The sequence below is a fragment of the Mya arenaria genome, chromosome 9 (genome assembly GCF_026914265.1).
Source record: "Mya arenaria isolate MELC-2E11 chromosome 9, ASM2691426v1".
In the NCBI taxonomy this organism is placed as follows: Eukaryota; Metazoa; Mollusca; class Bivalvia; order Myida; family Myidae; genus Mya; species Mya arenaria.
Genome location: NC_069130.1, coordinates 58,078,985 through 58,102,622, shown reverse-complemented (window position 1 = coordinate 58,102,622; position 23,638 = coordinate 58,078,985). Strand labels below are relative to the sequence as shown.

At 35.5% G+C, this 23,638-nt stretch overlaps 3 protein-coding genes across 3 annotated transcripts in view; 2 read left to right on the top strand and 1 right to left on the bottom strand.

The window, feature by feature from the left end:
* LOC128245391 (chordin-like) overlaps positions 1-4,009 on the top strand; it is a 47,536-nt gene extending 43,527 nt beyond the window's left edge. The window contains exons 20-23 of the mRNA XM_052963530.1: positions 231-287; positions 1,934-2,031; positions 2,578-2,671; positions 3,421-4,009. Of these exons, the coding sequence (XP_052819490.1) occupies positions 231-287; positions 1,934-2,031; positions 2,578-2,671; positions 3,421-3,455 (284 nt within the window). The 3' untranslated portion in view covers positions 3,456-4,009. The remainder of the gene's footprint in view (positions 1-230; positions 288-1,933; positions 2,032-2,577; positions 2,672-3,420) is intronic.
* A 2,326-nt stretch (positions 4,010-6,335) lies between these two features.
* LOC128245337 (carbohydrate sulfotransferase 9-like) lies at positions 6,336-12,122 on the top strand. Its single transcript, XM_052963464.1, has 4 exons — positions 6,336-6,403; positions 7,365-7,517; positions 8,159-8,409; positions 10,894-12,122. The coding sequence occupies exons 2-4, from the start codon at positions 7,409-7,411 to the stop codon at positions 12,019-12,021; spliced, it is 1,488 nt and encodes a 495-aa protein (XP_052819424.1). The 5' UTR covers positions 6,336-6,403; positions 7,365-7,408; the 3' UTR covers positions 12,022-12,122.
* Positions 12,123-12,302: 180 nt separating this feature from the next.
* LOC128245396 (uncharacterized) lies at positions 12,303-22,724 on the bottom strand. The gene is made up of 3 exons (XM_052963537.1): positions 22,714-22,724; positions 14,230-14,353; positions 12,303-13,323 (listed from the first exon to the last, which is right to left on the bottom strand). The coding sequence occupies exons 2-3, from the start codon at positions 14,337-14,339 to the stop codon at positions 12,543-12,545; spliced, it is 891 nt and encodes a 296-aa protein (XP_052819497.1). The 5' UTR covers positions 14,340-14,353; positions 22,714-22,724; the 3' UTR covers positions 12,303-12,542.
* Between the last annotated feature and the right edge of the window lie 914 nt (positions 22,725-23,638).

The following is a 23,638-nucleotide window of genomic DNA, read 5'->3' as shown; positions in this document are numbered from 1 at the left end:
TTTACCACGGTTTCATTGAAGAATTTGAAATGTACACTCGTTTTTGAAAACATAATAAGGTTGAAATATGCAATTATCAATTAAAATTGTTATAACTGTTGTCTGTAATGTATGAAATTACATATATGTATGAAAATGTATACATGTAATGTTCTTGTCTCCATTTTGTACGATATTCGGCCATATGGGTCTATGGTAAATGTATGTTCTGTATGTTCTGTTAATTTCAGATGAAAATTTTGAGAAAGCATTCTTAAATCGACATATAAAGGCGCAGAGCTCATCAGGTATAAACTATTATTGTACTACAGTATCCGAATGATAAGCAACAAGCGATAAGAAACAAAAGTACTACCACACAGTCGTCGTCTAATTGTTTAGAACTATGTTCAAGTCAACATCGTTGTTTTTACAGCTCTTGAATTTTTCATGATACCATTGATTTATGTGGTATTTGGGACTGATTTAACTGACCCTGTTTGTATTTTGATATATAAGCACATCATAAAACATTTTATTTTTTGTACACATACAAGACATTTACAACGCCGTATACTTTAACAAAGTTCTGAACCAGAACCAATAAGTTGTCCACAGGTTCAGTTTGGTTATTTTACACACTTAGATAGATATTGACCAATCAATAGCTTTATCGGCTAACTTTGACCAAACCAAAAAATAACCACGTGTAAACAATTGGCTGCTTATATCCATGTGAACGCAGTATATCGATATGTACTTTTATTATATGCCTATCAAATTCATCTTCCATATCCGACAGTGAAAATACAGCACGCCGTATTGAAAAACCCGTATCACCATACTGTCGTTTTCTGATTCCGTATCATGCAAGTATCGTGTGTATTCTCGGAACTACTTTCGCGTTGCTAAAAACAGCGTGACCGAAAACACTGGTAAAACCTGTCAACTTTTAAATACATAAAATAATCTAACTTTTAATACTCACGCTCCAGAAGCATGTCAATATTCAGGAACATGGTTATCATGTTCTTCAAAAACCATGAGGATAAGCACGAAGCAGAAAGCACTTGAAATCAATCTAGACAGCTACACATGTACTTCAGTGAAGTAGTTGTTTGCGATTTCGAAGTACATAAATTGTTGCATTGTCCATGTTTATTAAAAAGAATATGAGCAGCTCGCCAATACAAAGAAGAAGGCGAATTCGCGTCATTGATAGAAACAGCGATTGACTCACGAACTTCCCTCAATTCTGCATGTTATGATCGTCAAAAAATCCCACGCATATTAACTTTGTTAAAAATGGCCACGTTACGTCTACAGGAAATGACGATTAGTGAATACTCGTAAAATAAGTACCGTTTTGTTGTTGTTGTTTTTGTCCTGTGACATTTAATAATTGTTTTCGTATTAGCAATTTGTTAATTTTGCTAAAACATAAACTATTTTGTTCTTATTTTGCTCAATGAAGTGAATTCTGTAACTTCTGACTTCGTCTCGCTGTAGTAACCTCCCTTGACTTCATTACACCAAACTACGTAGCACATTCGAATTCATACGCGCGTTTGACAGATGGCGGTAAATTTGATTCAAATTGAATGCGAAAAATAAAAAGAAATAATTAAAAAGGCAGGTATGTATTAATTGGAATATTACGATAAAACGATTTTCTGGTGACCTGCATCACGTCTCGTTCGGTGAGTAAACATGTATCCTCTCGACCTGCGGTTTCGACGGATACGTGTTTACACACAGAACTCGACGTGATACAGGTCACCAGAAAAACGTCCTATCATAATATCCCCTATGTATATGCAGTGCCATAGCAAATAATAAACGCAAATGCAAAATGATTTTAAATTTGTTTGGTTATAAAATAAGATGCATGTACGAAACTGCATGTAGTAGCATTTGTCCAATCCCATCTGACCCAATACTGCTTAACATTCAGCTTGTATGTTTGGGGGTCAGCGGTACGGACACGGGGACAAATGGCACCCGACCTTGCATCCCTTTGGTGAAATGAAGTGCTATATATGTTCGTGTAAGGTAAGTTGCATCCCTTTGGTGAAATGAAGCGCTACATATGTTCGTATAAGGTAAGTTCGAGTATTAGGTACGTTTTAGATAGTACACTGTTTATACTTGCGACCGGATCTGTCTTAATCTAATTATCCTGCAAGTGTATGTATGTTTCTTTTTATGTAGGACTCCATTCAAAGAACACTATATGCCATATGCACAACTGTTCTGTTAAGTTTGTAGGGAAAATGATTTTATTCCAAGAACACACGGTCATATCAGAACGAGTTTCTATGAAAACAGCACTATTAAGACACTATTTTATACCTGAAAACAATCGTTGGTGTTTAAATTAACCTATTTTTTATAGTAGTTATTGCGTATTTTGTTTCTGTCTCAAACTTATTTCGAGATGAGCGGCACAAGGTCTTAAGTGGTGTTGAATAGAGGGGCGCATATTATCGCTTTCACTCCATGATATATGTTTTTCTCAATGATACGTTGTGACAAGTCTGGTGTATCTATTCTTGTTTAAAATATTATTATTTTGAAATTTGAACTTGTTTCTGGCAGAACGGGAAATCTCGGTGCCGGAAGATGCGCTGTCCCGATGTGGAGTGCAGCAAACAGCACGTGCCTACGGATGCCTGCTGTCCCGTGTGCTCGGGTAAGTTTGCTGACATATATAGCCAGGCAAACAAAATACGATATGTTGTTCACACACAATACTTAAGAAAGGTCATGCAACTCTAACCGTTCTAAAATAAAATCAGACACGAGCTAAGTAAAGTTGTTTCTTTAGTTTTTTGTATCGAACTCAGTGTTCAAACAATATGCTGTCTACTGGTCTTGGAATGGCTTGTTTCTTCGCTCGTTTTTTTATAGCTACTTGTAGCAGATGCACATATGTATATTGCATAATTAATGACTATTCTGTAGACGGAATGATGAACACTTACTTCGAGCATGGTCACAACACATTAATTGTCAATAATAACAATTGAATTCCAAATTTCGAGTCAGTGTGTCATCGGTAGCATAAGTTCTTGGACATTGTAAGTCACTTGTGTTGTCGTAGTTATGGTGGCTGAATTCTGCCATCGTTGGTGTTTTGGTGCAACTTTATTCATCGTTCTTATGGTATGTATTGGTGCCCTTATTTGGTATTTCTGTCGTGTTGGCGTGTTGGTGGACATACCCAGAATGAGATGACAGAAGTCAGGCACCCAACATTATCTTACCTTTTCTATATAAATGTGCTCGTTCTATGATAAAGGTATTCCATCCATAAGTCTGTTACTAGTATTCTGTAACCAAATTACATATAGTTATATGATATTACCAAGTATTCTCATGCTGGATGGAAGACCTTTAGTATTGAATATTACTCTTTTAACAAAAAACTTTGCATTCCAGATCAGAAACTTTTGACACGTGAGGATGGAACGTGATTGCAATGACGTCAGCGATGAGATTTACCTTCGGGTCACAGATAATCATTTATTGTGCTTATATTTCGATTTCGTTTTAAGAGATTATTTTTTTTACACTGAACTGTTAATATTATTGGAATTATAAGTTAGAAGATGATAAAACTTATGCATGTATTTTTGCTCAATTATTTAATACTATTTTGAATATTGGGGCCATCAACGAGCGTTCGACAACATATTGTGACATCATGAATTTAAATTAAATATATAGTGGCTGTCACAAAATGAATTGGATAATTTTACAAAAAGAATGCGACTGAAAAATAATATATACAATGTATATGATATAGTGTATATTGTCCAGCTATTATAGGTTTTACAATTAGAACTAATTTTATGAATTGTGTATGTATTTTCTCTACATGAATTATTTGAATTGAGTCCCATATTTCTGAGCCATACAACAGAAATAAACTGATATGAACTGACCAATAAAGCTATAAGTTTCGTAACAGATATTACAACTAATCAGAAATATCCTTTCCAATGAAAGTGATCGTGCGGTAAGTGCGTTGGTGAGATGGCGTCACTTCGTTATAATTGACATACTATTTATAATTTGAAAAATTAATTTTGAAATCACATTTGTCTAAGCATATGAGCCATGTACGTTATTTTGTAAATTGATCATAATTGTGATAAAGTAAACCCTTTATATTCTTGTTAAAGCTAAATAAACATATTTTTGTTTTTGTTTTTCAAAATTTAATGTATTTTCTACATTTTCTATTGACATACAACTATTATCATGTAAATACAACATAATAATAGAGGAGACATTTCCGTGATAATGTTGTTTTTCACGTACGATTTGATAGCAATGATGTATATTTGCGAAGGAGAGCGGTCTAGTGGTATAGATTTTTGAATATCGACCTCGAGCCGGACTCGATCCCCATCAGGGATCATTAAAAAAGGACACAGTATACAAATTTCTGCCCAGGAAACAGACTCGAGAAAGATTAATATCAGCTGTCAGTTGTCTTCTCTAATTGAGCTAAAATAAGTAAGTATTAACCAACCAATATGTTCATGCTATTCTATCTTTATATAAATTAGTCGATTACCTTCATTCGAATAATATAGAACAGAACAGACGTTTGTTTCACATTCACTCAATGAATTAGGTCAACATGACCCTTGATTATTGCAGACATATAACAAGTTCATAAAATGCATGGCGATCAGATCAGTGATTAACAAATGAAAATGATTAATAAATAAATGTATTATTAAGGTATATGAATATTGATTAGTTTCGTAACATACATTGAAGAATTGACATGTGTACGAGTTACAGAAATGCTGCTCTCTAATATCGAGAGCTCTTTACACAGCACGGTTTCAAATGATGTTCGCATTCTTTGGCATACATAGTTCAATGGATTTAAACATACTTGGGTGTCGGCAATAATAGTTTGTCTTTATGTTGAATACATGCTACATTAAAAAAGGAAGTGGAATTCATCTTCCATGATATTACACGACAGACATGTTCTATTATCAGTATCAGAACTACACCATAAACCGTTTTCAATACTTTGAAGCAACCATTCCCAGGTAGGTGAAAGTATTCTCAATTTCAATGGCTGTGCCATTGCAAAAAAAATCTGACGCTCTAGGTAATCTTCCGCCTTTTTTAATACAAATGCTTTTGTCTTATTTATATTGACTTTGAGCTTTTATTGTTTACAGTAATCATATCGTATTTATTTATGATTCTGTTGAAGTTCTTCCTCAGAATTGACAAATACAACAATTACAAATGTCATCAGCATACATAAGCAAGAAAAAATTAACAACCCAGTATCAACCTCTTTAGCATCTTTAAAATATAATATATCTTCCAAATCATTAATCTTGAGAGAAAACGGTACGGAGAAAGGCATTCACATTGCCTTAACACTAGGTGGCTTTCAAATACTGCACTTTCATTTTGGAACTTCACTCGTGTAAATACATGCCTATAAATTGATTGAATAACGTTTAAGACCCTCTCACGAACACCTAGTCTTTATATTTTAAACCAAATATTTTCTCTTACAATATGGTCAAAGGCTTTAGTAGAGTCAACAAAAGTACCAAATGAATTCTTATTGTGATTGATAAAATGTGTTACTCAGTCCATGCAGAGCAAAACATGTTATCAGTGGTTTCCATTTTAGCCCTATGTTTCTAGCAGGACTTGGTAACTTTCTACTCAAATTGAAAGCGTAGTATAGGTCAAATCAGTACAATGAGGCATTCAGTCCATTTATCAGGAAAATATCCCTTATTCAATATGCTATGTTTAATGAATGGCGACAGTTCATCATTATCATTGATATAAAAAAATCATTTAACATTAGTTCTGAACCTGCACTCTTTCCAGTGTTTAATTTTAACATACTCTTAAGGAATTCATAGATGAAAATGGAGTATCCAATTATTTGAACATTTCATTTAATTAATAACTATGTATTCATAATAATATTATTAAAAAATATCACATCATATCAGGCTGAAAAAAATCTATCGTTAGGGTCATTTATTAACCGGAAGTTTTGCGTAAATGTGTGCATACCGATGTTAAGCGGTTTTTGCTGACTACTACCTTCATTCAAAATTTTCCAATATTCCTTCGTTTTTTTGAATTTAGCTTTATTCATCTTAGAGATATTTTCCCTCATTTTCTGAAAATCATATTGTCTTGCAAGAAAATACTTGCCTTAAACTTGCTTATTGTTCTTATCATTAATAATTTGTTATCATGTGATGTGATCACATATCGGCATACACTGTTTGTTTTTGTCTATATAACAGATAAGAGTCATTGTTCAAATTTGATTTGGAATTTTTGAAAACAATGGTTGGCAAAGAGTGTTCAAATAACTGCTTAAGTGGTGGTAGTAGAAACAGCAGCAGCAGTTAGTATTATTCCATTATTATTATTATTATTATTATTATTATTATTATTATTATTATTATTATTATTATTATTATTATTATTATTATTATTATTATCATCATCATCATCATCATTATATTTGTATCATTATTATGATTGTTTTAATTTCCATTCTATACGATAGTATATATGATATACCATGGTAAATTAATTACAGAGATCATTAAAAACTATTTCGTTATCACTCGTATCGTGATTAAGATATTGATTGTGTATTGTACTTCCGTAAAGATAACATACTCCATGGATATGCTAGAGTACAATATTGGCTCTATTTTCCGTAAAATATACTGACTTAAAGACGCACTCTTACTCCCAAATGGGATTTACCACAATCAATACAATTGTTATATACAAGTGTACGTACAATATACCAAAAACATGAATAAGTGTTGCAAACAATGGTTATTATAAAGGATACCTTGTTTAATTTGAAAGAAAGGTGCAGAAAACACGGTATTTCTATCCTAGATTTTATTGACCATACATAAATGTAACCCCCAATATATTAGTTTAATAAGTTCACTTTTTACTGTATCTGTACTTTACAAACATATATCTTTTATTTGGGTAGTTGGCTAAATTTAAACTTTTTTTATTAGCGAACTTGGTAGGTCATATGATAAGGTCAGTGCAAGTATTAATGGTTTTGTATCAAGATAAGCGTTAGGTATTGGATGGGTATTGTAGTTGACAGAGCCTGCAAATTTATCACTCGAACCTGTATTCAAATCCTTTTGAAATCGAAATCCATTACCATACCCCTTTTCGTTTAAAATCTTTATCTACGCTCAATTTATTATTAGATTCAATTTATATTCATCGATTGTTCCTGTTCTTTTGTGGCTGTCTGGGAGTCACAAAAATCCCACCATTGTTTACTAAACTGAGGATGGACGAGGGTGATGTTTAAACTTCAGGGGGTTAAAAGGCGCACAACGGCAGGAGTGTATACTGAAACAATATGGATATGAGGCAAAGTGTCTTCCGACGTCGAAGAATTACTATTGTTCTTGGTACCTCTTTGTTGGTGGTAGCAATGTTCGTTTTCGGTACAATGGAACGCTTTCCAGGTAACGGATTTCGTCAATTCACGGATTTTGTGTAATAAATCTTATGCATAATAAGTTATATAGGTACAAGCGATCACCGTTGGTTCGAACTCGCTTGGCTCGAACTAACTTTAAAGGACCGATTTCTTTTAACTGAAGGTAACCCTTCCCGCTTAGCACGAACTTTTCGAGGCTCGAAGTAATTTTGCCGGTCCCCGCGAGATCGAGCCAAAGGGTTTCGACTGTACAAGGGTGAGTGTGGTCTAGTGGTTTAAGTTCCACCTCACACCCAAAAGGTTATGGACTCGATCTACGTCATGGTATACTTTCGCATGACCTTTCATAAAGAACACCAGCAGCTAATTGAATATAAGTGTTTAATTCTAAAGTTTGGTCAAAATTAACTTAAAACTTTATTGATAAGTCAATATTTATCTTAAAATGTATATCAACCAATGAAATCATTTCAATGTGCAAACTAGCCAAACTATATCCTGTGAACCAAGCTCTTAACCAAGTTTCATACAATTGGCTGCAGTACTTCTTTAACAGAAAGAAAAATGTGTAATCTAAATTATATATTAAGTAAAATCAACAATGAACTTATTTCCACAAAATGGCTATTTCATTTGTGTAAGAAGATAATTTGCGTTTACTTTCAGATGTAGATATCCAAGTATTTATAATGAAGCAAAGAGCAAAAGCAGAACTTCTGAAGAACACATCCGTGGCATATTCCAAATACCTCAGAAATCAGCCTGCAATCATACACGTGAACGAGGAAGAAAAGGAAACAAAATTAAGCGATGCCAGTCGGGATAACCCACTACAAACTACTGAAGATGTAAACAATGCAAAATCGGAAGAAGACAAATCACGGAATATTCTCAAAATAGCTGCTAAAAAATCGCCGGTAAGCGTCTTTTTACCTCTTCTATTTGACATAATGTAACCGAATTACACTGGTTGTAGCACTTACAAAAGCAAAGCGAATAGTAGAAATGACGTTGAACATATTTGTACGTACTATATAGTCATAATGATAATATGGATTGGTCAAGAACTTCAATAGCTGACATTCAACCATTGTAGCCCATTGCAATACGTAAAATGCATACGCTCAGCGGAACTCAATTCGTATCAAACGTACGCTCAGCGGAACTCAATACGTAACAAGCGTTCGCTCAGCGGAACTCAATACTTAACAAACGTACGCTCAGCGGAACTCAGTTCGTAATATACGTACGCTCAGTAGAACACAATATGTAACATACATATCCTCAGGGAACTCAGTAGCTAACATACGAACGCTTAGTGGTACTCAATAGCTAACATACTTACGCTAAGGGTTATTCAATAGCAAACATCTGTACGCTCAACGGTTCTCAATAGCTAACATACGTCCGCTCAGCGGTAATCAATAGCTAACATCAGTAAAGCCCAGCGACAATCAAAAGCCAATATACGTACACTCAGTGGTACTCAGTGGTACTCATAGCTAACATACGAACGCTCAGTGGTACTCAATAGCTAACATACTAACGCTCACTGGTACACAATAGCTAACATGCCTATGACATAAAAGCTAACATGCGTACGCTCAGTCAGCGGTACTCAATAGCTAACATACATAAGTTCTGCTAACATACGTACGCTCAGCGGTACTCAAAAGCTAACATATGTACGCTCAGCTGTACTCACTATCTAGCATACAAACGCTCAGCGGTACTCAATAGGTAACATACGTACGCTTAGTGGTACTCAATAGCTAACATACGTACGCTCAGCGGTACTCAAAAGCTAATGTACGTAGGCTCAGCGTAACTCAAAAGCTAACATATGTACGCTCAGCTGTACTAACTATCTAGCATACGAACGCTCAGCGGTACTCAATAGGTAACATACGTACGCTCAGTGGTACTCAATAGGTAACATACGTACGCTCAGTGGTACTCAATAGCTTACATACGTACGCCAAGCGGTACTCAATAGCTTATAAACGTGCGCCCAGCGGTACTCAATAAGTAACATACGTGCGCTCAGCGGTACTCAATAAGTAACATACGTGCGCTCAGTGGTACTCAATAGCTTACATACGTGCACTCAGCGGTACTCAATAGGTAACATACGTACGCTCAGTGGTACTCAATAGCTTACATACGTACGCCAAGCGGTACTCAATAGCTTATATACGTGCGCTTAGCGGTACTCAATAGGTAACATACGTGCGCTCAGTGGTACTCAATAGCTTACATACGTGCGCTCAGTGGTACTCAATAGCTTACATACGTACGCCAACCGGTACTCAATAGCTTATATACGTGCGCTTAGCGGTACTCAATAGGTAACATACGTGCGCTCAGTGGTACTCAATAGCTTACATACGTGCGCTCAGCGGTACTCAATAGGTAACATACGTGCGCTCAGTGGTACTCAATAGGTAACATACGTGCGCTCAGTGGTACTCAATAGCTTACATACGTGCGCCAACCGGTACTCAATAGCTTACATACGTGCGCTTATCGGTACTCAATAGGTAACATACGTGCGCTCAGTGGTACTCAATAGGTAACATACGTGCGCTCAGTGGTACTCAATAGCTTACATACGTGCGCTCAGTGGTACTCAATAGCTTACATACGTACGCCAACCGGTACTCAATAGCTTATATACGTGCGCTTAGCGGTACTCAATAGGTAACATACGTGCGCTCAGTGGTACTCAATAGCTTACATACGTGCGCTCAGCGGTACTCAATAGGTAACATACGTACGCTCAGTGGTACTCAATAGGTAACATACGTGAGCTCAGTGGTACTCAATAGCTTACATACGTGCGCCAACCGGTACTCAATAGCTTATATACGTGCGCTCAGTGGTACTCAATAGGTAACATACGTGCGCTTAGCGGTACTCAATAGCTTACATACGTACGCTCAGTGGTACTCAATAGCTTACATACGTACGCCAACCTGTACTCAATAGCTTATATACGTGCGCTTAGCGGTACTCAATAGGTAACATACGTGCGCTCAGTGGTACTCAATAGCTTACATACGTGCGCTCAGTGGTACTCAATAGCTTACATACGTGCGCTCAGTGGTACTCAATAGCTTACATACGTGCGCTCAGTGGTACTCAATAGCTAGCTCATCTTATGTTACCACATGACAGCCTAGCATGGTTCAATATCCTTTATGCGTTTCTTTTCCTATTACGTTGCATACAATATCAGCTCAGTAAGTAGTAGATACTTTTCATGGAATTTGGGCCAGGTTTTCCAAAAACTGCCAAACTCAATAACCCAATAAAACCCCTTCCGCTCCTATTTGGCAATATAAGAGCATCTATAGTTTACTCAGGCGTGATAAAACTCACTTTGGTTTGTTCCTTTCCAGGCCGACCCTGTGCTACAACGGTTCTTGGAGCGCAAGGCCGACGTCCAGAGAGTATGCGATAACCGACCTGAGCTACAGGAGATCACCTTCCCGTACACGTGTGGGGAGGAACCAAGGAAAGCCTTCCTCAAACAAGACACCATGCCATTAATGTATTGCGCCATTGAAAAGACCGGAAGTACATTCTGGAGAAGGATACTCCAAGTGGCCGGAGGGGCGAGCAGCGGACGCCCATCGCTGATACGTACAATGAATGCGTACAATGAGAACGGCTACCATAACATGTTGAATACGCCCTACAAAAACATTGAAGCAAATTTCAAAACCATGACGAGCATAATGTTTGTCCGAAGCCCTTACCAGCGCTTATTCTCCGGTTGGTTGGATAAAATGTATTCGCCAAATTGGATCTTCTGGATTGTACTGGGTGATGAAGTTGTGAAAACCCAGAGAAAAGTTGATCACTTTAAGAAACATACATGCGGATATGATATTACATTTTCCGAGTTTATAGCGCATACAGTAGAAGACCTAATCAAGAAAAACTGTGTGAACAGTCATTTCACCCCGAGTTTTTACCATTGCTTCCCTTGTATTTATGATATGGACTACATAGGAAAATACGAGACGTTTAAGGAGGATACCGTTTACCTAACTAAAAAACTGAATATGTCTGTTGTGCTGGATAAGTTTGATCACGACGCTACCACTGATGCGATAACAGACGCAGTGGACTTTGTGTATAATGAGCGAGTGGATATCGTCAAATGCAATGTATCGTTCCGCTGTGCTTTGTTTAAAGTTTGGCAAAGACTAAAAGCCCGTGGCATTATTGGATTAGACTGTGAGTTTCCGTACAAAACCGACAGCGAAGCGAATAAAGCTCCATACGGAGACTTTTACCACCGGATTGTCAAGGCCAATGCAGATAGCGACAAAGGCGAACTGAAATTAAATAGAAAGAAGGCGTACGTCCAGGCAATACGTTCTTTGTCGGACGATCTGATCAGTAAGCTTGCGGAGTCGTTTGAGGTGGACTTCACAATGTTTGGCTACGATACAGACCCTCTAGGCTCGCTGTCAGACATAGACACCTCAGGTGTGGATTTTTTCCCACAGTGTCCATAGAATGTTAAAACGTTTAGACAAAAATAAATTAAGTGCTAATAAACAATCGCTCCTTAATTAATGGCGTTAATGCATCCATTTCGAGTTCTTTCGTTAAAACCCCTGGAAGGTGAGCAGCTTTTGTGGGAAAAACAGCGTAAAGATTGCTTTATTTAACGATAAACTCAGTGCGCCTGTAGAATAAACATTTGCACACACAAAAACTAGTCATATGGCGCAGATACCTTGAACAAATAACAAGACTTCATATATCATTAGCTGATAAAATATATGGTCGATTTTGTTTATTGCAAGACAGTTTCAAGAACATTTCACGTATGGTTATCCGACAATGGTTCAATAAACATTGCAATTTTAGACAAATACACGAGCAAACACACTATAGAGTAGCTGAAAAGGTATATCATTTCAGCAAACAATTAAAGTTTAAAATAAATAAGTTAACAAATAAAATTATGCTTTCGTCAATTTTTACCACATTCATGTATATGAATTAATTAAAACGACTTCTTAGCACACATTCATAGAATACTCGCAGTTTCGGACCTAAGGGTTTCCGGGACTGCAGCTGTCGTTGTTTGAAAATATACGGGTCCTAGTGTTCGTAGCGTCATATTGCAGGCGTTGTCAGGCCGTCTAAGAAGCCTCCTCTCTAACACTATCGACTTCTCTTTCGTTGCGTCCTCATTTTCGGGGCCAGGTTGTCCAAAAGCAGCATTTTCCATCGTAACAACTTCAATTTCGTCCACTTTTGACTGACGCCTGGACGTAGATTGTGATTTGATAGATTCAAGTGGGTCTTTTGTGGCCAGCCATTTTGGATGGTTCGGTGGGTAGTTGTAGTCACGCCAATGTTTTCTGTCGTGAAGCATTTTATCAAAGGTTTGATCATTGATGGTACGATCTATTTCAACATTCTTAGACCAAGTGTCATCCAACAGCTTTTTCTTGAACGTCTTATACTTGTGGTTTGGATCTAGCATTCGTATTTGACGTCGAACTTCAGGCCTCATGGATTTTACATTGAATCCCGAGTTGAATACCCTTGTTTCTATAACATACCGCCTCGCAGTCTCGACGTCTTCAATCTGGCTTGGGTTAAAGTCCTGTTTCATTGTAATGAAATTTTTCACTTTGTAATCGTTTTCAAGCAGTTTCAATAACGCCCGTTTCTCTGTCAACGTCTTGGAGGCTCTCTGCATCACCTTGTTACGAACGTTGTTAGAGAACCGCTTCTCTTTATCAAGCAGGCGTTGCATTCTCTGAAGACGTGCTTCCTCCGTTTTGTTGATAAGGTTTGCCCTGAAAAATACAGATAATCTTTGATGACTTAAGCCAGGTAAGTTTATTAGGGACGAGGTAAACTTTGAAGTTGTATCTTTTCGAACTACTTTCCTATTGTGTTGCAGCTGGAATAGACATTAAATGCGTTATCAAATACGGTAAAGTTTGAAAATAATTCTTTGATAAGGTTATCAATGATGAAGAAAAAACTCACCAAAAACGAAATACAATGCCATATATATAATTTCAAATTTGAATGTTTGTATAAAAAGCAAATATGTTAAATGTTCTTGGAGTAAATATGTGTACAAAAGGTTGCTAGGAACCAAAGTGCATTGGATGAGATGATTTAGAACATCAGGCCCCAATATCGCTAAGATACTCAAGTAAAATCTCAATGTCAGTTCATTTAACTGCATTAAGGCATCATATTATTATTTTATGTTTTACCTCGTTTTAAAAACATATTTCATCATAGCATTTGTTGACTTAAACATTTTTTTTTCAATTCAAAAAACAAAGTGTTGTCCTCAATAACATTTTTTGCTTGATGATAATATGGTTTGAAAGTCTTTAATCAGCATATTCGATAAGAGAATGTGCATTAATTTATAAAGAGAGCAAAAACATGTACGAGTTTGAATAATTGTTACCGGTATGTATTAAATGGCTTAAGATTGAAATTTAAGTATGTATTGGTGAAATTGGGGCCAGGCATAACTGTATGCACCATATATGACATTGCTCACGTTGAATTGCCATAATTTAAATGAATAGCTACGTGTACCCCTAACAAACAGTTACTGTTAAACCAAGTTATAGGATTTGTACATGTAGATGCAACTCCTGTTAAAGATGTTGAATGTAATGACCTGTTGGGTCAGCGACAACGGTGCGCCTACAATAGTTATAAACTGGAAGTACCTTTCCCTGGTAGCATTGCTTATCTTGAGGACATGGTTGAACACGGTGCCCGGGCCCACGGGAGAAAACTCCTTCTCCTTAGCAACCGCCAAGTTAGTCGCCTGAGGCATCTTGGCAACGGGCTCTGAAATGAATTATACACCCAGTCGTAAAGTAATCATACATCAACAAATGTCGCAGAGTCCTCTTCGTCTTCGTGTCTAGACAGTGTCTGACAATCGTGAGAAAACTCATTCTGCTCAGCTACCCCCGCGTTTGTAACTCGGGGCATCTTGACAACGGTCTTGGCAAAAATGAACAATTAGCATTCTACAGTTCAAAGCCAATGAATTAAATACATGTTCAAAACAGTCGCATATGAATTGTCCTGTTCGAATAATGCCAGTTCAATTGTTGTCCTGTTGAATGTCATTGCAAATTGTTAGTCAAGAAGTTAAAATTTGCAGTAAATATTTTTTATTTTTGTGAGAAAGTTTACCACAGTTAACCTGTTTAAATGAATTTTGGGAAAGATTTGGAATTCATATGTTTTAGATATGCCATTTGAGAATATGTCGAGTGCTTTATTGTTATTTATGACGTGCATTGTGTTATATCAAACAAGTTGCATATTTATTACACTATCTCAAATACCTACGTACTGCTAACGTCGCTATGAATTACAAAACAATTGCCGAAGCATAATTTGTTATTCGCCTGCAACATTGGAATTTATTCATTAAACTGTGAAAAAACATTACCACAAGTCCTCTATCATGATCTCTTTATACACATATCAACATTTGAGTGACTGCATTACTGGTCCCATATTAATTCCCGTGGTATACGCGTATCACAAACACTGAAAATTAATATAAACGACATTAGCCATTTTCTTCCAAACAAGACTTATAAAATATTAACAAACCTTCGTTTAACCTGCCCGTCGGCAGATTTTCTAAAATGGACAACCTGCTACTGTGTGCACTCATTTTTATATTTTTTCTCCCACTCAGAAATCCACTTGACGCAAAATCAAAACACGCAACACTTTTTATTTTATCTGTATGAAGTTCCCGTTGCTCTGCATCAATTAATCCGTACAATTGAAATGAAATATTCCATGGATAAAACTTTCTTTCAAAAAGTGTTTCGTTGTAAATTCTCTGGACAGATATAAATTATGAAGTACAAGTTCGTTTTTCATCTTAAGTTTAAGAACTTTATAAATACGACTTTGTCTTATCAAGTAAACTCATTGAAAACTTGTAAAGAACTTCATCAAATATTAAAGCACTTATTATCAGAGATAGAAAGGTTATTGGCATTTTCAATCTATCTGTTGACTGAATTTAATATCACAAGTAGCATTAGCGTTGACTTTAGCAATAGTTTCATTTCACGTGTCAATAAGTCAATTGACTTTCTGAGAGTATCGTTTACTTTATAAAATTCGAACGTGGTCAAATAGTCTTACATAAGCAGTAAATTATGCTTTGTTAATCAGACTATAAAGAAACAATTGTCCTAATTTGACAGGTGTTAACTATTTAAAGCTATGTATATGTTTTAAAATAGTTATGTATCATTAATTATTATAGATTTAAATGCAGTTTTGAAAAGACTATATTACACGAATTCACATAATGCAAAACTTAAGTTTTTTTTCGATAACATACTTTTAAGATATAGCACATGTTCAAACTGTTTTACTTAGTGAATTTAAAACAGGGACGGAGCGAGCGCATGGTTAAAGTTTTGAAAAGATTGTATACAATATGTTCTTACTGACTTAGATAAAAACGTGTTTTAAGCAGGCGGCGAACTAAATCATGTCAAGTTTTAAACGCCAACAGTTGAGAAAAAAAGGAATATTTTTTTCATCAAAAAGAAGATTTTAATGGTGTAAGGGTGACATCCATCGGTGTACGGCTCCGATTATCATCGGATGGGATGACTCGAGGCTCTAAACATCCTTTGGGTTGACGCGTACAGATGAAGGTCGGCCTCATTTGAATAGGGCTAGCGTCTCCTTTCTATTTCTCTTCGCTATTTTTATTTATTTCAAACCGCATTCAATAATGAGAGTAAATTCCCCCTTTCGGCTTCTAAATTCCTCATTAAACTTCAAAGACTTTGGGAGGCGGTGATTGTCAAGCCGTTATGCACTGGCAGACTTTTGAAACTAACAAAAAGAATTGGGGAAAAAACATTACCGGTTCATTATCAGTTTTGAAACTATGGCAAAATTAAAACCCCGAAGTTTCCATATACTGCACGAGTGGCAATCTAGATAACAAATATTTAACACGGGAGCCTGGCCGGGATCCCCTAAATAGTCCGGCAGATTAGGTCAATATTAAGAAAAATCGTTCAGTTTGGGATACAAGAATCAAAATTTGCATAGGTATTCCTATAAGGTAACTTGTTCGGAAAAACCCGTTAGCCATCTTTTTTTTTTGAAAATGACGGCCATTTTCAAGATGGCCGCCAATCTCGATTAAAAAAATAATTTAAATACAAAAGTTGACCAAACAGTTCTATCTTAATGATTTTGGTTTTTGATACAATCATAAATATTTGCATAAGAATTCCTATTAGGTTACTTGTTTGGAAAAACCCGTCAGCCATCTTTTTTTTCAAAATGGCGGCCATTTTCAAGATGGCCGCCAATCCCAATTGAAAGAAATTATTCTAGTACAAAAGTTGACCAAACAGTTCTATCCATATGATTTTGGTTTGTGATACAAGCATCGAAATTTGCATAAGTATTCGTATAAGGTTACTTGTTTGGAAAAACCAGTTAGCCATCTTTTTTTTACAATGGCGGCCAAGTTCAACATGGCCGCCAATCCCGATTGAAATAAATTATTCTTAATACAAAAGTTGACCAAACAGTTCTATCAAAATAATTTTGGTTTGTGATACAATCATCAAAATTTGCATTAGTATTCCTATTAGGTTACTTGTTTGGACAAACCCGTTAGCCATCGTTTTTCTTTCAAAATGGCGGCCATTTTCAAGATGGCCGCCAATCTCGACTGAAAGAAATTATTCTTAATACAGAAATGACTAAAAAGTTATATCATAATGCATTTGGGTTGAAACTGTTCATTTGCTTTTATAGAGAAACAAAATTATATAAACCTTTTTGGAGCTCTTACTATCACTTACGACAAAGCACAACCAGGGCACACTGCCGTAAAACTCAGCATGTGGTTTAATGTCAGCAAGATAATCTCTAATAAAGCTAAGTGTCCCAGATGCTAAATAATAAGCCCCATACCTGTAGTCTTGTTAAATGCAGGACCAGTAAGATAATAATTAATATTATGAAAACTACAGGGACAAGCCCAATAGTCGAACATTCAAAAATGAACTCTTTATAGGGACAGGCAAACGCCTAAACGAGAATGAACTATAGACACAAACATATAAACATCACATACACAAATACAAATACAAACACCCAAAACAAACTAACACCATATAAACAAATACAAACACCAGAAACAAACCATACTATCATCAACATTGCTTTACTGTCAAATGATGGGAGTACCTTCATTAGAGCAAGCATCAACTTAAAAAACAGTATAGAATAATTAAAAAAAACATATAAACTGATGAATTAATTTAAAGTACCAGGGACCAGATACCAAGATCGTTTGTCAACAAAGCAATCAAGCCGTAACAACAGTGCTAGCTCTTAAGAAATACTATAAAGTAATTCAAAGACAACTATCTGACATGGCTTGCCTTAACAAGGTTTAAAATGTTGTCTTCATTTAGTCAAACAAGATGGAAAAACACAATCTACGCATTAGCAAAACAGTGCCATTTGCCTGAAAAGAAAGCTGAAGACAAGTTTGGCATGTCTCGGGTCTGCATATTGAATAGGTGGCATTTCAGTCCACTGGAACCATCAAATTATGATAAGGATAGGAGCCGTTGCTGAGGCAGGGACTACTTCCTCAGGGACAGCAAAATGCTTTCTTCCTGCTTCAAGTGCCACTATGACACGGCAAATGCACCAGCTTACAGCTGGCACTCTCTTCAAGCTACTTAAAGACGCCTACAGGCTGTACAATGTCAGTGATTGTTAAGGGGCCAATGAACATATGTATCGTTGACTGCTGTAAAAGGCGCAAAACTAAAAGACCACTATATTAATTTAGAAATCTAGTGTTGACAATGGAATTAATAATCTTACCTGAAGCAGATTTTACTCTATACCATCAATTGTTGTGCGTGCAGATACCCCTCTTTTTTGCAAACAACAATGTAAACTATGCGCGATGGCTCCCCATACATCTCAGACACATGATGGTGCTTGAGCATACACATCCTCAGCTGGGTGCAGAATTTCATAACGGAATATCTGTTGTTCACAAATCTAATATTTTCAGCGTAAGCTATTGACCAAGCTAATGAGAAAGCTAGTGCTGTTAATTAACTTAGGTGATGGTGGTGCCATTTTTGTGACTGAAGACCCATCCGAACAATGACGGTGGATGGTACCATGGTGCTGAAGTCAGTCACTTGGTTGCTCAGTATGAATTGGCATTTGAAGTCATGGATGCAAATAAAAATAACAGACATTACGAACAGAAAGAACATACACAAAAGGCCTTCGTTGATAAAATACAGAAGCTGTACACTAAAATGATATGGGCAATGCTGCTACTGGGGAGAATAAGAATATTTTTACACTGAATACAACACGTTTTGCACATCTTAATGCTGCTGAAATGGTTGCTTCTCATTATGATCACGGCTTCAATAACTTCCTGAAAGGGATTGATACAGTGCTCATGTTATTAGCCAAACAAGAAGAAAACGACATATTTCTTTCGGCAAAAGCCAGAGCCGATAGCGGATGATTCATAGGGGAAAATCTTAATAAGGACGACTGTTGTCTGTTTTCTACACTTATTCTGCCTGTCTAGAGAATGTGACCGTTTTTTCTTCAGCATAAGAGTACAAGCACGTAGCTGTACTTACGCGGGAATATATATTTTGTTTGGCGTATACTGGTCCTCTACTTTTGAAATTTGAAACATGAACAATGCGAGGCATAGGAACTAGACGCAGAGTGACTGACAAAGAAAATCCCACAATATTGGCGTAGCGTCTTGAGAGATAAAATGCAACAAGACTGAGCTATCTAACTTTCTGGTGGAGAATGGTAAAGATGTGTCCAAATAATAGTTAACAGTTGTAGTTACTCAAGAAGATGGTGTTGTCTGCAATCAGTCAATAAGTCTTGAAGGACACAAACATTGCAAGAGGAAGCAGACACATGAATCTTCTTGCATGCAAAACACACAGCAGCAGACGGTTACAAAACCATTATGATTAAAGCCAGCTACACAGACGTTCTTGTCATTGCGGTCAATGTTATGCCAATTCTCCAGCTTCTTGATGTAAAAAAGCTGCGGGATGCATTTGGTCAAGGATAACACTTGAGGTTCCATACATCATATAAGTCTGTCATTTGGCCCAGAAATCCAACGGCCTTCTATTTTTCAATACTTTTATTGAATGTGATGTCGTATCTGCATTTTGTTGACAAGGGAAATAGAGTGCATGGCAAACATGGAATGTATGCTTCTATTTTTTTTTTATAAAACTCGCCAACAATTGACAAAAAGGATCATAATATTCATGAAAAGTTGTCAATATGTTTATAGTTGTAATATAGTTCTAGCGCCACTGATAAGATTGACGAAGCAAGACTGACATTGTTTGCACAAAAACAAAGGTTCTATGAACCATTCCTTCAATGCAAGAAGCTTTTATTCAACATGTTAAGCATGCTGCATACTAAGCAAGATGCATATGGGGACTATCAACTAAATGTCAAATGGAAATCGAAAGCCCTGCTGACAAGAGCTGTAAAAGGCACGGTGATATGTGGCAAATCTTTTTGACAGCACTTCCACCAAGTCGATTTAGACTCCCGCGTACAGCTCTGTGTCAATACAATTGTGCAGGCTAGAATGTATTAAAAGTCAGGACTTGTTCTTAAATAAAAAAAGAGATTTTAACAGAGAAAAGGCTGAAATTTTTTTTAGAAAAAAGCTTATATTTTTTTATGAAAAACATAAAAAAAAAATACAAAAAAATACAAAAAAATACATCACTACATGGAAAATCAATATTTTAATTCTGGTAAATCTTATTTTTTTAAAAATATGCATTAAATAAATAATTTCTGATCACAACCCGTTTAGTTTGGTCATGCATGTTAAGTTAAATAATAAAAACAGTAATGATTAACTTGAATGGCGGCCATTTAAAAAAAAAGCGGCCATTTTGAATTTTACGTGGCTAACGGGATTTTCAGAATAAGTTGATCCAAAAGAGTCTCCATGTCAATGTTGGTGCTTGTACCACAATGTGAACGATTTTTTCACTAATCTGCCGGGCTAACTGTCTGAGTACTCAACTACGCTTCTGCGTGTGTCCCGAATTTCATTTGTGCACAAGGAAGCCAGAATGGCAGACGACAATACAATTAGAATGACTCGACTTCAAATTATTTCCTCAATAAAACAAACCACTTGCGCAATGTTGTAAAATTGGTTTATTTAATAAAAAGCGATGATAATGCGTTTTCCTTCATTGACAGTATTACATATTCCATATTGTTTTTAAAAAATATATTTTTAACACATGTTTAATTGCAAACCTGGGCAAACGCATTTGACACGATAAGAGAGTTAATTAATGTTTTAGCTATGCTCTTGAAACATAGCGATCCCGATAAAAAACCGAAAGTAGTTTGTTGCCAATAAAAAAGCCCATATTATACTGAGATTATTAGATAGTGCCATGCACTTCAATAACATTTATAGGAAGTTGGTCCATTATTTCAAAAACAATTTTATTTATATATTTTTTTTCAACCTCGGAAACACTAGAGATACGCTCGGTCGGATGTTTAAATTATTAAAAAAGAACAACTTATGTTTGATCGGCCTGATAGTATTAGAGATACGCTCGGTCGGATGTTTATTAAAAAAGAACAACTTATGTTTGATCGGCCTGATAGTATTAGAGATACGCTCGGTCGGATGTTTATTAAAAAAGAACAACTTATGTTTGATCGGCCTGATAGTATTAGAGATACGCTCGGTCGGATGTTTATTAAAAAAGAACAACTTATGTTTGATCGGCCTGATATTATTAGTCCTTTGAATAAAACGGTTTGAATTTCTAGGGTTTATCAAACTGGCAGGAATCCTAACAGACAATCCTTGTTATTGGACATTTGTTTAGTTGTTTCTTCTGTAACATTGTAATACAACTTACCCCCGAAACAAGTATCTGTTAAAATATCTCTAACAGGATAGTTATGTTCTCAAGAATCCCTGTTGTTGTTTTTAAATATATTTCGTTGATATTTTCTCATTTAACAATAGGGAATGAGAAGCAATAGTATACGTTCGATAAAATTGTTAAAAATCGTACAAACAGAGTATTGAAAATTACAATATGATTTTGTTGTTACGTATTTGAAAATAATATATAAAAAGCACTCCCTTTATCAGTGTAAACAAGATTGTTTCCAGTTAGGTCCAGTTGAAACGTGTACATTATTGTATATTATTATTGAATATTACATAAACATATTGCCTGAGACATCTAGCATCAAACATATAACCTCTCTTAATCATCTAACTACCTAAAACATCTAACATAAAACATCTTACCTAGCTGAAACATCTAGCATAAAACATATAATCTCCCTTAATCATCTTACTACCTAAACATCTAACATAAAACATTTAACCTACCTAAAACATCTAACATAAAACATCTAACCTACCTAAAACATATAACCTAAAACATCTAACCTGTAAAACATCTAATTTTAAATATTTAACCTAAAAATCTAACCTAAACCCTAAAACATCTACCCTAACCTTAAATATACAACCTAACATAACCTAAAACATCAAACCTACATAAAACATCGTAGTATCTTAGGTTCCAATTGTATTTCATCTGCAAGATTTGCTAAGAAAAGAAAAACACTACGACAAAAAAATATCAGACACTTGTTGATATTTGTAATACTAACAACAGGATCCGTGTTAAATGTTATTGTATTTTTTTTATTTTTTTCCAATCGTCAAAAATAAGATGAAAACAAAAAATGATAACGTTTCTGAAAGGCTTTTTACCTGTTAAAAGTATTTATATCAGCACATATTTGTACAGCCCCAAAACATCACACTGGTTAAATTACTTTTCCTACTTTGTTGAAAATGTTTCTATGCTTTCTAGAACACATTGAAGGACTAATTAGTAAAATATAAAAAGAAACATAAGAAATACAATTATTTTAATTTATAGCAAAATATGTGCATATGCTGAATATAATGATAAAGAGTGAATCCCCTACCTTATTAAATTCCTCCTTCCCAATCACACAGGCTGTTCAAATGAGATCATGCAAGAGTTAAAATCTTAATTTAATGAGAAAATAATACCAACCAGAAAATATATCCAGCCATTAAATCAGGGATTAGGAACAAAGTTCAACAAAATTTTATTATGCGTCCGTCAACATCAATAAGACTGCGCTACGATGCAACCATAGCGCCACTCAACAACTAACGCAGGAATTTAATGACTCAATAAATTTTGCTTCAAGAGTTTTTCGAAAAAAAAAATGCTGTCAGGTATTCGTTGCGTATATATTTGTTTGTAATCATAGACTTGGCATAACATGGATATTTACTTTCCACTGATATGGTTTTGACCAGAGAGATTAATGGCATGAGATTATCTCAAATAAATAAAACTATAATTGTTCATGTTATCAATTTATTTTAATTTTGTGACATACGAAATGAAATGAGAAACCGGTCTAGATGTTTGTTAATATTGGTTTATTAGTTTGTTACTTTATAATAACATTCTTTTTGCCGATGGTTACACATTAAAACATTAAAAGTATTTAAACAATAAATCTGAAGACATATTTGTTCAACTTCAAAAAATAAATCCGTTTATGAATCAAAACGAGAATATAGTTTTATTGTGGAGTTTTTTTGGATACGAAAATATTTGAATATATTAAAATCTGCGTTTTTGACTGGTCTGTTACTAAAGCCATCATTGTTGAAAAAATACGTGCGGTACGTTTATAACTGAAATTAACTGGCATTTTGACAAGGAATTGCATGGTCAAACGTTTCATTCGTCATGTTTCAAGTTTTATTTCAAACTAGACCCATCTGAGTTAAAATACATGAACACGCAGTTTTTGAAGTTATGGTTAAAGATTGTTAGTATATTCTTACAAAAAAGAATGGTATTAGTGGCCGACATAATATTTTGTCCAATTAAAAGGCAGTATTTCTCAAGTATTTCAATACATTTATTTCGGTAAATCAGCAGTCAGCCGTTATTGATT